The 19,702-nt window shown below is 42.4% G+C and overlaps 1 protein-coding gene across 8 annotated transcripts in view; it reads right to left on the reverse strand.

Annotated features, from left to right (window-relative positions):
* LOC146785286 (E3 ubiquitin-protein ligase TRIM39-like) overlaps positions 1-19,702 on the reverse strand; it is a 581,054-nt gene that overhangs the window by 268,993 nt on the left and 292,359 nt on the right. For 7 of the 8 annotated variants that reach the window (XM_085634252.1, XM_085634253.1, XM_085634250.1 and 4 more), the window contains 2 exons: positions 2,964-3,038; positions 185-403 (listed from right to left, as the gene is read on the reverse strand). In XM_085634252.1, the coding sequence (XP_085490378.1) occupies positions 185-403; positions 2,964-3,038 (294 nt within the window). The remainder of the gene's footprint in view (positions 1-184; positions 404-2,963; positions 3,039-19,702) is intronic. The other variant, XM_085634255.1, reaches the window with a different exon arrangement.

Consider the following 19,702-nt stretch of genomic DNA (forward strand, 5'->3'; position numbering starts at 1 on the left):
TAATCGCCTGCTCTGGGTCATAGGTAAGAAGTCATAAACAAGCTGTTTCTGTTAGAAAATGTCATAAATTATATATGTGCCCATGATATTAGAAGGAGCTGAATCAGTGCTCTCAGAGGAACTACTGCCTTGAGAGTACTGAGGAGCACATCTTCGACATCCAAAGGTACTTAATCTCACTCACCTTCAGTATCTCCCTGTCTGGTTGCTCGGTCTTTGATTGTAGTTCTGATATTATGTTCTGGAGGTAGTGAGAATATTTTGATAATGTTTTCCTTCTTTGTATAATCTTCTCTAGAATATCTACTCGTTCACACTGCAAGTCGCAGTAAAGACTATGCCTCTTTGTAATCAGTAGATGCTGCAGATATCTAAGCTCATTTCTGATCATTTGTTTCTTACTCTGTAAATTGATATTTAATAAACCATTTAAACCAGGAAAAAGTATGTGCATGCTGTAAATATTAAAGCTTATTTAAAAGTATCCAAATTCTGAAAAGACATTCAAGGATTAAGAATTGGATATATATAGACAAAATTATTTCATACACACTTCCCACATAATTTCTGATAAAAGAAAGCAACGTTGGAAATGTGCCAGTAATCACATTATGCTTCAATCAAAACACCCTCACTCAAGTATTCCAACAAATACCAACCTCTATCACCTATATATCAGAATATCAACAGCAAAAAATACTGCCAGGCTGAAGTATTGTGTCCTAAATATCATCTACAAAAATATTGTTCAATTGAGTGAAGATCTGCTATCATTAGTTCAAATGAAGCTATATTTTTATAGAAGATACCTAGGACCGACTATGTCTGACATTTTGGAAGCATGCCCTTTCATTCTTAGTGGTTTGTACTGCATTTATACAAATTAATGAAAACAAGAGTGAGAATTCGTACAAAACTTTGGCAACGTCGTTTCTATATTAATCCAGAGCTTTAAGAAGTAAATTGTAGTTTGTTTTCAGATCACGCAAAAAAAGTTTTAATATACATAGACATATTTGAAAGTATCATAACAATTACATTTGAAAGAGAACTGTATTTTATTCATCCCCCCAAAAAATATTGCTAAAATAGGTGAGAGTTGGTGTTGATCTTCTCCCATGCATTTAGAAAAATAGTACAAAAATGTCCTTTCAAATATGTTTCCATCCAAAAGTAGTCAAGCTTTTTTAAGTGGGGCTTCCAGTGAAGAGACATTCACAAGTTTAAGAGCAGAGGGTCTCCATGTTTTCTATTATGAAAGACTTGCATGTGATAGATTGGAAATCCTACTTCATTCGTAGTGGTGCATCATTATCACGTGTAGAGCGCACCCTCATATATTTGTTATATTAACATGAAGTATTAGAATTTTGAAATGTATTAATATAAATACGTGATGTGTTTTAGGCCAATGACAAGCAGCATGAAGAATTAACGTAGAAAATGAATGTAACAAGCCAAGAGCATTAACAAGAGGAAGTTGTGCTGTGAAGCTGACAATTCATTCATGTATTAAATGTACTTATTAATTATTTCATTTCAAACGTAAGTAAAATGCATCACTTGCAATTGCCTTAATCCTATGTGAATTTGTAAAACTTACATGATTTTTTTAAATGTTAGCTGAAATTTGTAGGCATGAAATGCAAGTCCCTGAAAATTCTCACTTTAGAATTAACCGTTTCAATTTCAAGTGTGCGGTGGAATCTGCTCTTTCGCACGTTTTGTGTTGCAGGTGAAGAGGATCTCTTTTAGGCAGAATAATGTCTTTGTTTTATTAGTTAGGCAAGGAGGGAAGAAGTTACAATTAGGTGGCTTGAGTTGATAAAGGAAGGTCATACGCTTTGAACAGGAGAAGGCCTGGGAACCAAGGACAAATTGTTGCGAGAAAGGTACACCCGTCTACATCGTGGAAAAACACATTCAAGACTGTATCCAGAGTGGATGGCGTGACTCAAAATGCATCATGGAAGGGCTACCTGTGGATAACTGGTTGTTGGAACCTGGGATAGTGTGCCACTTCTTTCTTGCCTTTAGAGAGAGCGCATTCTAGAATGACCTCTGTCTTTGTGATGGTAGCTTTATGCTACTTGGCCCATTGATCGTGAAGAGGCTTCTTAGGAACACTTCACGCACTGACAACTTTGTCCTTTATCCTGAAATTACACATGTAGGGATGTCACCTCAAGTGGTAGAATAGGGATAGAATTAATGCTTTTCACTCACCAACTCTTGATGCAGGGAAATTTGGACTCATGCTTCCTGATTTTCTGCATTATACTTCTTGAATTAATTGTGTTGCTTATGCTGCTTAAACTGGATGCATGGATTTGGCTTTATGCTAATTACTTTGTATGTCTATAACCTAGTGTTGAGGTGTCTCAATCTTCATTTTTTTCTGGCTTTGTAATAAACCAACTAACCCTTAAGTAATTGTCCGAGGGTTATTATGCATCAAGGAGATTTATTTGTCTAATTGATTGTCTTCCTTACGACTTCATGCTGCAAAAAAGAACCATCAGAATGTGACTCTAGAACAGGTCTAGAACTTGTGGGCCCTGTCCTTTCACATGAGAATCATGCAAACTTGATATCTCTTGCAATATATAGAGGATTCTAGACATAATCTTTGTGTGATGTGTTTTGACAGCTTTTTTCTAAAATGCCAGTATATCTCTTGTTAAAAATCTAGAAGGCTACATCTTATTCTTTTTTTTTTTTTTTTTTTTATTTCCATGAAAGTTCCACTATTATAAACATACATGACTTATCTTATTCTAATGTAAATCAGAGTCTGCTTAAAGTGCTTACTTAAACACATGGAATCATAAAATGCATTTTGATTTATCTAATGGGTAATTTTATTATTGGCATAAAGTTTTCACCCAGCTTCTCCATAATAATGGAGAAGACATGGTCTGATCCTCCTGCCACCCACCTAAAGAGAAAGCCATCTCACCCACCTCCAATGCCTTGAGTTTTGGCTCGTTTTCCGACAGCATCTTCTTCAGCCTTTCTCCATGCCTTTCAAGAACATCCTAGGAACAATAAACAATATTTTTCTCAAAACCTTTGTGCTAACTGCCATTAATTCAAATGATGTAGAACTCAAACAGTACATGGCTGTGTTATATCACCTTGCTCCCAACATCACTTGCCACCACGTTACACCACACATAAATAGCTGCGCATCCAGCAACAACAATTGTGCCATTTTTAGTGATAACATATCTGCCCAGGAAGAGAAGAACCAGAAGAAAACAACAAGATCATATATCAGGACACCTCAGATTCTGGCCTCTGAGGTTAATCCAAGTTTCAGTCAATGCACTATACAAAGGATAACAACATAAAATACAATTTTGAAAGTGACCTTTCCCAAAGGCAGTGTTTCCGGTCTAATTATGATCAAGGTTGTATGAGGAAATAGCAGCTGTATAAGTGCATAATGTTCAGTGTAAATACTGCCTTGCTTTAAAGCCCACGTTCATCAACTTCAATAAATGTAAGTTCTTTGATGCATGTAAATACCCAGTGGATCTTTTTTCATATGCATTTTTGATTACTATGTATGGCATGTCTGGTGTGCTCCGAATGAATACACATTTACTGTTGTCTTTCCTCTTCGTTTGTGATCAATAACAAAATAAAGGGTTTGGAGCATACATTATTTCCTATATATTATTTATCTTTTTTTTCAGTGAATTCTTAAGCTTCATATCCTACTGAAAGGACACTGTGGGGCAAAAACAGGTGAAAGGTGAAAAGAGAAAGGAAAGAGGGAACACAAAAATCAGTGAATGACTAACTAATGCATGCAGTAGATGTCAATGGTACTCATTATGAGTAGACTGGTAGAAGAGGGTGGTAATATCACTCATGGTTTTACTGGTTCTAGGGATATTAGTAAAACCCTGTTTTAGTATTCCCAAAAGCTGACCAACTATTTATGGCCCCCTATCAAGTGGGGAATAACTTGGACATCAGTGCTACTACATCAAATTTTGAAAGCTAACCTATAATGCCATTGGCTTTACTGATGAAGGAATCCAACAAGCATAACCTGGAAGGTTTGTCAGATTTGTCACAGTAAATCATATAGTATTAATGCTCCTCAGAATTCTGTAATCCCCAGTGGTGCCCTGCACTTTCTAGCTACATTTTTTCACACCTTTTAGGTGTATGTTTAGAGCACAGCTCAAAATCAGGTTATAAACCTTGCAAAAAAAATTGCTACTTTGCTTGAAAGAAGGACCATAGAAGTAGTGCCTGTGGAAGAGAAAAGCTTAGGAGTTTGATGTCTTTACATCTGAAGGTATTGTTCTTGGGTTCGGTCTTGTTGTCCTTGAACTCAGGAGATCACTTAGTGTCCTTCAACCACCAGAATGGTTATTTTAATCTTCCAACTCTACCCTTCAAAGTTGCAAATTGAGGGTCATGGTGGGGTCGCAACGATGCACAATGCTTATAAAAAGATCATTGCTCATCCACAGAGAATAGCGTATATTCAGGTTATGATTCTGATTTGTGTGACTCCTGTATGGATCCTGGTCCTGTACATCTTGTATCTTTTAGGCCTAGTGGTGTCATGCACCTTGTTGGGGCTCAGGCCAGAGATGTATATAGAAGAGCCCTCTAGTGTTCCCTAAGGAGGCAGTAGCTGCAACCCCAAAGAAGTATGGTATGGATGATATATGAACCCTAATCTCTACAGATATTCCTACACTTACTCACAGAAATAATGAAGTTACATGTAATATTGCACACTACCACTATGAATGCCACACAAGGCCTTCACAACAACACTGCCACTTCCTTGGCAAAGGGATCTGCCAGGATGAAACAAGAATTCCACATCTTACCACAACTGGGTGACCCACTTTAAAACCTTATACAGTTGTTTCTACCCACATACAAACTATGAATCCCAAAACAAGACTGGTCAATCTCAAGTTAGTACTGTGCGACCGTCCTGTCCTAACGCAGATTCTTTCTTTGAGACTGGACACTTCAACAACATTGAGGTCATACCTGTCATAATTTCGCAGAAAACAGGGAAGACCCCAGAGCTGGAATGAATCCCAGTGGACCTCTTTTCCTCAGCACCAGTCATCTGGGTTCCATACCTCACCTCCATTTTTAAGGCCATTCTGGCTGGTGCAGATATTCTCAAGTCATGGAACGGGGCAGAGATTATTCCCATATAAAAGGATCAAAACTGGATCCGGCGAATTTCCAGCAAATCAGTCTTATTGAATCAAGTCAGAAACGTTTCTGGAAAGTTATATTAGACCGCTTGCTCTCTTGGATTGAAGAAAGCAAAATCCTGACTCAATTTCAAGCTGGCTTCCGCCCCAGGACCAGTACGTTTAAACAGGTTTTTAGGTTCCAGCTGGTTAGGTGGAAAGAGGTGGTTTTTGGTGATTGTAGTCTGCATGCCACATTTGTAGATCTTAAAGCAGCATTTGGCATGGTCCTGTGGGATAGACTGGAGAATCCTTACCGAAATGGGGCTTCTAAACCACATTCTTACCATCATCATGCGCCTTCACTAAAATAATTTTGCTCAGGTACGATGGGGCCCCAATGGGAAATCAATTGGTCCACTTGGGGATGATAAAGGATTCCGGCAGGGCTGTGTACTTGCCCCTATATTATTCTTGTTGTTTATCAATGGATGCATAGACTACTTGATGGCCTGCGACAATGACTCCCCGGTTCTTGGGAAGACTATGATTCCAGCCTTGTTGTTCACAGAGGATATGCTGTTGATATCAAAGACTCCCTAAGGCCTAGAGACACTCCTGAGCAAGTTTAGTCTCTTTTGTTTAGGCCAAGGCCTTATGATAAATGAAAGTAAAACCAAATCAAATTCATGGCAATTCATCTGCACAGAGGCTTTAAAGGAACTATACTGCTTTCTTGAGGGGAAACGGGTAGAGAGAGTGCATGAATTAGATTACCTCGGTATCAGTCTGTCTAGTACAAATTCATGGGTAAATCAAGTTACCAAAAGCACCCTCATTCTGAAACAGAGCAGCAGCATTACTAAAATTTGCAAATAATTTCTCTACCCATCCAGTCTCTCTGATCCTCGAAGCATGGAGGCCCCAAGCCATTGCTGCAAGTATCTACTTAGCAGAACTGCAGAATCACGTTATACTAGACGCATTGGAAGTGGCAGAGAACAACTTCTTGAGAATGGTACTTAAAAGCCCCCAAAGCACCCCTCTAGTCTATAAACATGACTAACAAATCTGGCCCATTGTCCAACGAATTCAACTTTTGTACTGTTCCAGGTGGGAGGAGATAGATTTGAAACTTTGGGAATTGCCGTTTTTTACTTGTGTGTACTTTCACTGCTGCAAAATCCCCACGGAGACACTGCTTTTCATTTTTTAACTTCCCCTCTGCCTCCTGCCATGCACGTGCTTCGTGCTGGTTGGTTGGCCTTGACCAATCAGACAAGCCAGGGAGGAGCCAGTTGAGCACCTCGGATATTTTAAGCACACCGCGGGGGGGGGCGCTCCTGTTCCAGATGATATTTGTGTTAGGAGGAGATAGATTTGAAACCTGGGGAATTGCCGTTTTTTTACTTGTGTGTACTTTCACTGCTGCCAAATCTCTACGGAGACACAGCTTTTAATTCCTAAAAACTTCCCCATGCTTCCTGCTACGAACGTGCTTCGTGCGGATTGGATGACCTTGACCAATCAGACGTAAGCCCGGGATGCGCCAGTTGAGCTCCTTGGCTATTTTATGCACGGCGCAGCACTGACGTGCTGCTGTTCCAGACGTTATTAGTAGTGTTCAAGGTAAATTGGAAATTCCACCGGGGTGAAATTTTGGAGATTGGAGAGGGTGAAGCTCTCAATTTCTGCATCACCATCTCCCCCCTTTTTTTGTTGCGAGGCACCCTGGTATACAGACCCCCCGGACCGGCAGGCCCTTTTCTTAGAGCGCTGGATGAGCTAATTATCCCATGAGCTCTTCATTTTTCCCACTTCATACTCCTCTGGGATTTTAATATCCACTTGGACTGCGGAAAGGCAGGAGACACTCAGGAGTTCCTCGACTTCCCGAGACTTGCCGAACTCCAACAATGGGTTAGCTCTCCCACTCACTGGGGTGGTCACCTGCTTAATCCTATTTGTTTCAACTTTTCTATCTCAGTTAAGGATCCCCTACCTGTGCCCTGGTCCAATCATTTCTTGATCAATTTGTCCTGACAAATCCATTATAAACATAAGTCGAGACCACCCGGTCAGGGGCACCAGGGGAATCCTCCTTTAGAATCGACCCTACTGCCCTCAGTCTTGCTCTTGCAGTCACGCCCAGCTCTCACCAATGACTTGACTGAAACCCTAGACAGTTTCACCAACTGGATTTCCCAGGTGGTAGAGCGCCTCGCTCCCGTGACCTGTCATAGCTGCATAAGGGATTCTCCTTCTAAACCGTGATTCTTGATCTCCCTTAAAACCCAGAAGCAACAGTGTAAAAAATGTTAACGTATGTGGAGACAGGAGTATTGCCTGATAGCCAGGACTGCCCTTAGAAAGGTACAAAAGTCCCATTATGCCTCAATCACTTAAGCTAAAAGTCTTCATTATGCTGAGTGCATTGCCCTTTCGGGGAACAATACCAAAGAAATCTTTAACATCGTTCAAAGTTTCCTCCCCCCTAAAGCGGAGGCCATCACCCATCCCTCCTTGCCTGCCTGGTGTGAAGAACTCTAGTTTTTTCATCAATAAGATCCGAGCACTCCAATCTAATTTTGACTTTGGCAATAGCTTGCCAGCAGGGAGCACTCTTCCTGACTGGCTGTCTCCTACTACTTCGACTACGTTTGTGGCCTTTGAAGCCATCGCTACGACGTACTCTTTAACGGCCCTCAAATCTCTTAAATCTGGTTCACCAGCAGACCCTTGTCCAGCTAAATTGCTGACTAGGCCGCGGAGACGATCAATCCTGAGTTAAATTCAACTGATCAACCTATCTCTTACCACAGCCACTGTGCCTACAGCCTGGAAACAGGCCAAAATTGTCCAGTTGCTGAACAAGCCCACTCTTGATCCCAACTTCCCTCCAGCTGTCGCCCTATTTTCCTCCTCCCTGCTGTGGTGAAAGTATGTGAGAAACTAGTTAACAGACAGCTGTCTGAATATGTAGAACAACATGGCGTGCTTCACCCAGCACAATCCGGCTTCACAGCCTCTTATTGCACTGAGGTTTCTCTGGTAGAAGTTGCTGAAGCCATTCGGGAAACTTTTGATTCCGGAAGCAGGGCAGCTCTGATTCAGTTAGACCTGTCGGTTGCATTCAACACTGTGCCACACTCCCTGCTCCTGGATTGTCTCCAGGAAATTAGAGTATCTGGGTCTGCTTAGAGGTGGCTGAAATCTTTTCTAGAGGGCAGAACGAAACAAATCTGGATTCCTCCTTGTTCATCGTCACCTCAGAAAGTGACCCAAGGAGTGCCACAAGGGTCGATACTGAGCCCTTTACTCAGTAACATTTACGTCTCTTCCCTGATCCAGATGGCTGAAGAGCTCGGTGCCAAAATCATCGCATATACTGATGATACCCAGCTCCTTACATTGAAGAAAAATGACTCCTCCACCTCCCTAGTTAAATCTTGAACGTCAGGTGTCTTCAGCTGGTTCTCTGCTGCCCAGTTAAAATGTAATGAGGAAAAAAACGAGATTCTTCTTTTCGGGAACTCCCCCCCCATAGTTCCGGAAGTCGTTCTCGCCAGAAGAATCTCCCCTGCCGACCTCCGAGGGTCAACCCACGAAAAAGTTAGGGATCTGGTTTGATGAGAAGCTGAGCTTCACTACTCAGATTAAGAAGCTGACTGGTTTGTGCTTTCTCCCCATCTTGGCAAGGGAAACTGTCACCCATGCGCTGGTATCCTCACTCCTTGATTATGCCAATGCCTTGTACGTGGGTCTGCCCGGCTATCTACTGAACAAACTGCAGGTGGTGCAGAATGCCACCGCCAGAATTCTTCTTAATATTCCCATAAAGACCTGCGTGAGAAAAAATCTGCACAACCTGCATTGGCTGCCGGTGATTGAGAGGGTGAACTTTAAATCCTTGGTCATGGCACATGCAGCTCTCTATGGACTTGGCCCTGTATACTTGAGAAAGAGCTTCAGGTTCTATGTCCGTACCTGTCAGCTGCGCTCAGTCACGCTGTTTCTTGCTCACATCCTGAGATTTCACCTTAAGAGGGTAGGAGGGAGCTCTCTTGCTTTCAGAGCAGCTGTGGCCTGGAACCTTCTCCCCCTAGACCTCCGCAGCATTCAGGATCCTAAGCTTTTCAGGAAAATGCTTAAGACCTTCCTTTTTATCTAAGCCGTTCATCCTTCTTACCTGCCTTTCCTTCTACTGGGCTCGCGCCGGGACACTCTTCTGAGTAGCTGTGTGTGCTCCAAATCCCCGTAAACAAACATTTGGAGGAGATAGAATTGAAACTTGGGTGATTGCCGTTTTTCACTTGTGTGTACTTTTACTGCTGCTAAATCTCTATGGAGACACTGCTTTTAATTTTTAAAACTTTCCCTCTGCTACCTGCTACAGACGTGCTTTGCGCAGATTGGTTGGCCTTGACCAATCAGACGCAAGCCTGGGAGGAGCCAGTTGGGCCCCCCGGCAATTTTTAATACATGCAGACGAGACGCTGGCGCACCAAAGGCAAGTCTTTCTGCGCCCGTCTGTGCCTGGATGTTGCCAGGCGCCAGGCACTCTGCTCCTTTGCACAGCCACAGGATAGCCTATTCCCACAAGGAGCTTCTATATCTCAAAACTCAACCCAACCTCTGCATCAAGCATGCCTGGCTCCCAGTAGATGGCCCATTTTACTGCAAACATTATGAGTTTAAGCTAAGGATGGGCAGCTGCAATATGGCACCTTCCCACACCTCAGAGTTAAAATTATTTTGTTTAAACTGTCGTTCACTGGTCAACCACTACGCTGAAGTGTTTGACCTGTTACAACACTGAATTTACTTTTTTTAACAGAGACCTGGCTTACGCCTGACTTTGTAGCTGAGCCACTGTTGGCTCTTTTTTCAGGGTTACACTATGAAACAGTACAATAGAGTTGGGAATAGAGGGGGGGCATAGCTGTAATCCTTAAGGAGCACTATTCTTGCAGTATCACCAGGGACTCTATTCCGGACTGTGAAAATGCCCTCTTTAAAATGATACTCAACTGCTATTTCACGCTATCAGGCCTGCTAATCTGTCATCCCCCTGGTCCCTCTAAAGCATTTAGGGAAGTTTGTGTTAACCTGGTTGCCACACTGGCTACTAAATCTGCTAATTTTAACATTGTGGAATACCGCAACCTCCACATAGAAGACTGCCATAACAAGGAGGTCGCTAATTTCTTAACTGATCTTGTGGCCTGCCAGTTGATACAATGTGTCCCGAGTACTACGCACTTAGCTGGGCATCTTTTAGACCCTGTATTCTCCAATTTACCCTTGAAACTTCATCATCACCCTCTCCCTATGGCCTGTTCGGACCACTTTTTAATTTCTATATCGCTACGAGATCAAGGTCCACCACAGCGTGTTCACTCCTGTCCCATTCTGAAACGCCCGTGGCATAATCTAGATGCAGACCACTTCTGTGACCTCCTTCTAACGCAGATGCCCCAGTTGCCTCCTAATATAGAGGCAGCTAACAGCCTTTTCCATGCATGGCTCACCAATTGCTCTTGACAGCTGCATTCCTGCCAAACGTACCCACAGTAAAGGAACTCTGACCAGTCCTTCGTTCAACAAGTCTGTGACCCTTGCTAAGAGTCCATTAAAGCTTACCACCAACTAATTCGGAAGTCCAGGGCCGATTATTTTGCACTCAAAATTAAAAGTAGCAGTAACCCTGCAAAAAGCATCTCCTCCCTTCTCAAAGATTTGAGGAAACCCATCACAGCAGCTGAACCTACCATCACTTTGAAAACTCAGTGCGACGATCTGGCTAACTATTTCATTAATGAGGTAGAGAATATCTACAAGAACTTCCTGACCATGAGCCGCTACGCAAGTCATAAGGCACTGACAAGCTCCCCAGTCCCCTCTCCTTTAATATCGCAGGCAGAGGTACGCACTCTCAGCAGCTGAATCAATTCCGAGCTCTCCAGCTGACCCACTCAAACCTGACCTGTATCAAAAATTTCAGAAACACCTTCTACCGGTCTGCAGTGAGCTGATTAACCTGTCATTGTCAATGGCAATGGTACCTGCTCCATGGAAGCATGCTAAAGTAATTCCACTGCTGAAAAAACCCTCTTTGGCTATATCTAAGCCAGAAAACATTTGTCCTATTTCCCTGCTCCCGTTCTTGGCTAAAGATACTGAATCTTATGTAAACTCCATTCTGACCAAATATGTGGAGTCCAACGAAATTCTGGACTCTTCCCAGAATGGTTTTAGATCTCACCACAGCACCGAATCTGCCCTTTTGGCGGTTACTGGACATTTGCGGGGCTCCCTAGATGAGGGAAACACCTCAGCCCTGATCCTACTTGACTTAAGCGCCCCGTTTGATACAGTATGGCATGAGATACTGTTGCGGCGCTAACAGGCGATAGGTATCAGAGGTACCGCATTAGCATGGTTCTCATTATTTCTTGCTGGAAGATCATTTCAGCTTATCGCTCCCCCGTACTGCTCTCAGGAGTACGCCATACGTCATGGAGTGCCCCAAGGACCGACGCTGAGCCCCACGCTTTTTAATATTTATATACAACCCCTTGAGGTGGTAGCGAAGGAGAGAGGGCTGTCTTTAGTATCATATGTTAATGACACTCTGCTTGTGATCTCCTTCTCCAACAACTCTTATCAGAATCTGACCAAATTTCACGATGACATGGTGGCCCTTGCAGACTGGATGTCGGCTGTCTGCAGCTTAATGCAAACAAATCTGCAATTCTTTTAGAAAGAGATACTCGCATATGGGGTGAGCAGCAGTGGCCCACCTCACATGGGTCAGCCCTCCTGCTCAAGAAGGCTGTAAAAAATCTGGGTGTCTAGGTAGACAGTTCATTGTCCTATGGAGCGCAGACAAAAGCAGTTGCTGGAATCTGCTTTGGACTTCACCGAGGAGCTAAGCCTCTGGTAGGGTTCTTCGACCCACAAACATGCCAGATCATTATCCAGTCCTCTATACTTTCAAGACTAGATTATTGCAACTCTTTGTATCTGGGCGCTAACAAATCTGGAATCCAGCAATTACAGAGGGTTCAAAATGGCCATCAGGAACATTCAGAATCACTGGGCCTTCAGAAAGGCTGTGAAGACCCAGCTCTTTCCGGCATAATTTCCCAGTCCTATCTCGCCTCTGCAATCTATTTCTGGAACTAACCCTGGGACGCCCCGTTGCTGGGACAGCCATGCGCTTTACAAATCAACTAACACAACATAATGGACTGGTTTTGAGTCTGGTCGAACCCTGAGTTGGCTAATTACAGAGGGTCTTCGAGATGTTTTGGACAGGTCCCAGGGTGGGAGAAACCTCCTGTGGCTGGCAGACATGCTGCTCACTAGGTTTGCAAATGTATTGGTCAGATCCACGATTGATTTCCCCCCTTGAAATAAAAACTCTGAAGGCAATGTACTGGGATCAGGTGGGGTCTGAACTACTCCTTCAGCCCGGCTTGGTGAAACACACCAAATTGTTCCTAAAATGCAAGCCATTCCCTTCTCAACAAAAACTACATGGATGAATTAGGCCCTCCATTCACAAAAGAATTGTACATTAGATTTAGATTGGGCACCTTACCTTTAGCAACTGCCACCAGCAATTGGAAAGCCAACCACAGGGGTACCAATTCTTGCCCTGCATGTTCAAAATACTACAAGCAGAGAAGGCGCTGGAAAGTTCCTCTATGCTGTTTCCACGGTGTCCACCACTACAGGCTAGCAGTGAAAATCTGTAGAGTTGACATATCTCCAGTAATAGAATTCTTAATTGCCAAATCTTTAGAGAGCATCTGGCCCATTCTGTGTAAAATTGTAATGTCTTTTAACTCGACATTACAGCCTAGTGCCACATCAATTAAGGATATTTAACTGTATTTCCAGAATGTGCTGTGTGATTTTACAGATCTGACTTGTGTTACTATTGTTATGCCTGTGATTTTAATACAGTTTCCAGACTGGATTTGAAGTAATCCATTTATATTGTATAATTTAGGAGAATTGCTTTTATGGTCTATGACCGAAATAAAGAAAATTAAATGGAATGGGATTCATCAGCAATGTCGTCTTTTTTTGGTTCTTCTCCAACCATTCCAATAAACACCAGTTTGTTCACAAGGGCACTTCCAGGTCCTAAGAGAGACCTCTCACCTGCGAAGTCGCTCAGGATTCCATACTGTCTCCTGTCATCTTCAACCTCATGGAGCCACTTGGTGCTCTACTCACAGATAACAGCATCAAGATTCCCAATATGCCAATGATACACAACTCTACTTGAAAGTCTCCTACTTGAAAGTCTCCTCTTCTTCCAACATCTAATGGCTCCAACAGTTCTCTAAACAGCATACAGACTCGGTCGTTCAGAGCCTATCTGAAGCTCAAAACAACCAAGACAGAATTCCTGTTATTTTTGAAGAACAAAAAGCAGGAAATAATATAAACCCGCCTCAGTAACATGAACTTTGATGGCTTTGAACCCAACTTTCATAGAAAACCAAGACACTTGAATTCACTCTGGACACCAAACTCACACTTCAGTAACACCTTTAAAAAAAATACAAAGATGGCATGGTAGCAGCTATCTCTTCTAAAGAAAGTGAAGCCATTTCTGCAAGAAATCGACATCAGAATTGCTGTTCAAGCACTCATACTCTTGCATCTGGATGGTGGCTAATCCCTTCTCTATGGCCTCCCAGATTCTGCACTGGCAGCCTCCAAGGGCATCTTACACACTGCAACATGTCTTATGTAGGGCCTTAAAAACTTTGATTATATCACTCCCATCCTGATGGGAACTCCATTGGCTACCCTTGCCAGCACGCACCATCTTCAAAACCAGCCATGTCATTCACAAAGCAATCACAATCCAGCCTCCCCCTGATCTTGTAGACAAACTCACCATCTCTGGTGGGTCTAGACACGCCGACGTCAGTACACCATCAGACTGCAGAATATGGAGTGTAAAGTGAAAAGAAAAAAACGGGCCACCAGGCATTTTCCATCTATGCACACAGGATTTGGAATAACATCCTTGTATTAATCAGAACCACCTGAACTCTGCTGCAGTTTAGGAAAGTGTTAAAAACTCTACTTTTTGAAGAACACTACATCACAATGCATTAAATATGCACAACCAGGTACCTCACCCATCACTCTTTGACATTATGCTTGTCTTTGACCTTGTACAACACTCTGCTGCCTTTATGCTAAATTCACACTGCAGAACATACATACTTTACAATACCCTCAATTTAAATCAGCTGGTGCTTTCTTGCAGCATGTGTAAAGTTAATAATGTGCCTACATTTTATTGGACTCAATCACTTGTCCATCCTTCTAGGAAATTTGCAGGAGAGTTGTGGCATTGGCTTTACAGTTGTTTACCCTGGCTAGAATCTCAAAAGCCTCATACCTGCTCTATCTACCTTAGATCTTAAGCAGGTACTTCTTTGAACCACTCCCCATGAAACATATATCCTATCTGCCTTTCAGAGGATGACCTTCATGATTCACACAGGGTTACTTTACTAGGCTCAGATTGGGACACAAAATAGGCCTCGGCACCAAAATAAAGTGGCCCCCATTAGTGACTCAGTTAGATAAAAAAGTTGCCCACATTTCCAAAAGGGACAGTTTTTGCCTTGTAAAGACGTTCTATAGGTGTTTTCCAAGATATGGAAGACTGCATGCATTTGTGCTTACTGCAAACAACGTTCTGAAATAATATCAGCAAAATAAACTGTGAAAACTGGACCACCCGACAATAAAACAGGCCTACTAACCTCCAGAAAGACCAGCTCACACACTGACCTATCAGACCAGACCTGCGGGCATTACCTGATTACCCTATAAGTCAGTTGGATCCTATGCTTTAACTTAAAAAAAGTGGGAAGCCTAGCTTCTATCTCCCTGCTCTATATGTCTGTGTTTGTGCCCACAGCTCCAGTTCAATTGCTGGAAGGCTGGACTTGTGCTGCACTGCACTGTAGCTCTCTGGCAAAGAATAAATTGTGCCCCAGCTGATAGTCTGGGAAATGCACAGATGAAGGGTATGTCTCAAAAGGAAAGACTATGAGCATCAAAAGGAGGCTTTAACTCTTTCATTTTGTCAGATATCCTATTCACAATCGCCAGAAATCATTATAACCCACGTGGAGGGTGCTCCCTAAGCTCGACTCACTGGGGTTTAGTATGAGCAGCCTGCCATTGGTGGTGATTGTCTTTTACTGGTGGTGATCTTATTGTGTAAAAGAGAACATATGGAGATGAGTAGATAGCTATTCAGGTTGATGCACTTCAAGGCATTCTTTTTGATGGGACATTGGGTTGCTATGTTGACCATCTCTAGTCCTGCATGTCTAATGCATGCTATCTGCCAGAACCCTGACGGGTACCTGACTTAGACTGACTTTGACAACTTTTACTGCATGCCTTTCATCCTTGATGTTTTGAACCTTTCTATTTCCCACACAGTGTATGCTGTCATCCAATTCTGAACTTTATCAGCTGTAGATCCTCCAAAGAGTGGCAGAATCTGATTTACAGCTGCGTCACCAGGAAAGCCAAAAGGGATCATAACTTTTAAGCCATGCTAAAAAGGTCATCACCCTACGTGAAATTGCCAGGTTACTGGGACTGCTGAAAAGGAAACTGCCAGATTGTTGTGTTTACAAAGAGGTTTATTTGGAAGGTAACTGCTTTTTGAGTGATGTGTCCTATATTTTGGAATTTTCATCTGTGTTAGGGATGCAGACTCCAATTTGTACACCCACTGCCACTACACCTGCCACTGCACACACACCAGCCCACCAACCAGCCTGACCCGAACACACCACAGACACCACCTGAACAAAAACACCAACATGCGCCCTTCTCAACACATGCTCACTATGCAAGCACTCCACTGAATTATGGGACCTCATCGCCACCCTCGCACCCAGCACAGTCTTCCTCCATGAGATCTGGCTCAACCGAATATCCAATGTTCAACACTCCATCCATCATCCCCTTTGGTTTTGCTTTGTTCGCCTTAAGTTGGCAGGGTATGCCCAGACGTGGATCCCTTGCTCACTTTGCCACTGGATTCAAGCTAGCCTGGCTGATAAAGGCTGATTAGCCAGGAACTGGTCCCAGGATGCTTGTTTCCGGTCCAGGGAAGACATGGCTTGGCAGTTCGGGCTGGACTGTTCCCATGAGGCACAGGGTCAGACTGATTTGCATATGGCCATGTCTGAACTGGGGTGGCGGAATGAGCTAAAGGATGATGATGGATTAAACCCAGATCAGTTGACTGGGGGTGAGTGCTTGCAATGTTCAACATTCCGTCCATCATCCCCTTGGGTTTTGCCCTCAACTGACTATCCGCCACAATCCCCAACTATTATAAAATCACTCACCAGGACTGCACCAACAAACCATCATTCACTAACAGACCATACAGTGTACCACCACCACCGACAAAACCACCAACCCCATGGAACAACTCAACTACAAGCTCCACACAGACAAGACAACCACCAGAGGCACCCTCATACACCGACCCCAAGGTCCATGCTCTAGCTTCTGCAAAACCATCGCAGGATTCATTGTGCCCCTAGCCCTAGACTCGAAGGACTACAATTTCCTATGCAACTTAAATTTCCACATGGATGACCCCAATAACAAACACTGCACACCTCCTCAACAGTATTGATCCAGCGGTTCAACAACAACAGATACTCTACTAACATATACTCACCTGGGCCCATAAACTCACAGTGCATAAAACCGCTGGGGTCAAGTTTGTAATTTTTTCACAATGTTTAGGATTAGTTATTTCATACTCCTAACTAACCTTTCACTGATCAAGAAGTTCTTTCCTCTGGTCAATGGGCCATTAGCTGAACTAGTTGATGGTGATAATTAATTCTATCTTATTCATTTATTTAAAGTAAAGAACCACAGACTCAGGAGATTTTTAAATCTTTATCTAAATTAAATGAATGGGAACCATTTCAAAATACAGTGCAGTCACCATCATTCATAGGAGGGAAAATTCAGTTAATTAAACACCAAGCATGTACTTCGGACTCATACAATAATCAATGCTCAGAAAGGAGAGGACAGAGAGAAAGGAACATCAGCAAATAACGAGAAATTATATTTACCAAGAATGGTGTGAAAGACCAACCCCAGGCCAAAGGGCTGGTAAGGGTCCCCAGAATAGGTCAGGAGACAAAGACTTCAGGACAGTATTCAGGACAGGATAGTTGACCTCTCCAGAATACCGACGATTGCGCTGCACCCCTCTCTGACACTCTCTTCCTCCTCAAGATTCTTATGCGATCTTCTGATCTAACCCAATTAAATTAGGATAGAAAGTTCTGCTTCAGGTTCTGCATTCGGCTCTTCACCAGTATCTCACACCATCTCTCCCAGCAAAACAGCATCCACAACTCACAGCATCTGTGTCTCCTCGTTGCTTCTTCATCTAACTAACTAAAGCTTATCTTAATTATACCTTTTGTTCTTTATGTACCACCCACTAAAGTTTCAATATTGTAAAAATATGAAATATGATTGGTCAGGCAAAGGGGAAGCTCCATCACACCATGCTAACATGTCATTAAAATCAGTTCAACTATTGTTCGCAAACCCATCCCCTCAATTTTCATTAATAAATTTGATTCTCACTCGCTTTCACATTTCACTTTGAAACAATATAATACAATTTTGAATAGGAGTTTTCATCGTTGAACTCTTCACCATTCGTTCCCATGATGTAACACTCAATCTTGGCTCCCTTTCAAATGTGCAGTCATGGCCTTCATGGCTTCACTCAGAGGGCATGCGCGAACTTTGCGTCACTCAGCTTAATCCAGTTGTACCAGAGAGGCCCAAATACGCACTTGTGATAAAGTCAGAAAGACGAATATTAATTTCACAAATAAAGTGGTCGCACTGTATACCACCCACCTCAACTCTATTCCCCTTTACTTATTAATTCTTTTCCCACATTAGCATTAGTAAAATAGCTTGTTTTCGTTTCAAGATCACAGATGCCATGCATGCGAGTCCTAAAGACTCCATTTTAGTGTCTTCTGCTCATGAGCCAGAATTTCCTTCCAAGCGTTATTCCTTCATACTGCGTAGATGCAGTTGATGCATGCCCACAAAAGTTCCCCGTTTAAAGCGGTATTAGTCCGTCTTCATTGTTATCCGCATTAGTACACATATACGCAAGCTTCACTAACCCGCGTGTTCATGTGGTGCGTATTAGTTATTCACGAAACATGACTAATAACTTTGTTAGTAAGTTAAACGATTGGATTGCATCTGAGCAAGATTCTTTTCTGCGAAACCTTGCTCATTCAATCCCCTCTCTGATGGCATTTTTGAGCCACCACAAAATTACCCATCCCTTCCCAGATGCCAACTTTAGCATATCTCTGCTTCTTTTTCTTCCCCTTTATTTTTGTTGGTTTCTCCTTTTCCTTCCAAATTTTTCATCTTTTTATATAGCTTTCCTTTTATTTCTTTAAGATGAATTTCTTTGTATTCCCTCTTTTGTTTCCATCCTTTCCCTTCCTTTTCTACAAGTATTCATTTTTTCCCCTTGCTTCTACAACATTTACATGTAATCAACATTATCAATACTATTGTCATTATCACAACTACTGGTAATATTAATTGACCTAGAAAACTCTTCCCAAAATTAGTAAACCATTTCCCTATTGATGTTATACTCTTAATTTCCCCCATACATGGTCAACCTCCAGTTGTGTCAAATCTTCATGCATTCTTGTAAAAGTTTCAATATACCCTTTAATTTCCTTACTTTTGTCAGCAATGTAAGTGCAGCAGTGTTGAATTTTCAACATACCACAGACTCCTCCCTCCTTTGTCAATAAGATATCAAGAGCAAGATGATTTTGTAAAACCATAGACCTTATCGCAACCATTTCTGTATTAATCATTAAGAAACCTCCAGCCGCATCTGTAGAAAGAAGATCAACTATTGTTGACATTTTGTAAATTTTACGAGAATTTAGAATGACTCTAACTGAGGGTATCAATGCACTAACTATATCCCCTACAATTTCAGATAAACTAGCTCTCCTTATTCGTGTTAGTTCATTAGTTATTTCATGGATTCCATTGATTCTGTTCACATGGTAGATCTTTGGAAAATGGATTCCAAAATAACAACTACCATACCATCTTGAGGGTAACCTATAATAGGCATTATTTCCGCACACATAATAAACTCCTGGAAATACAGGATCAGTTCCCCCCCCTTTAGTCCTCATCCTCCTACAATTAGGAAGTTGTGTTCACATTCACTGGAACCAATGAAAATTTTATTATAATCTGTCTTCAACCTATGAAGGCAGAATTTTCCCCTTTTCACAAAGTCTAGGGACATTGCAGCATGAGCCTCGCCCTTTGCTTATATTCCCTCTCTCAGCCCATGAAGGTACATGAGATTTCTGTCCAGCAGCTTTCTTTGTTAA

This window comes from Triturus cristatus, chromosome 11, assembly GCF_964204655.1.
Source record: "Triturus cristatus chromosome 11, aTriCri1.1, whole genome shotgun sequence".
In the NCBI taxonomy this organism is placed as follows: Eukaryota; Metazoa; Chordata; class Amphibia; order Caudata; family Salamandridae; genus Triturus; species Triturus cristatus.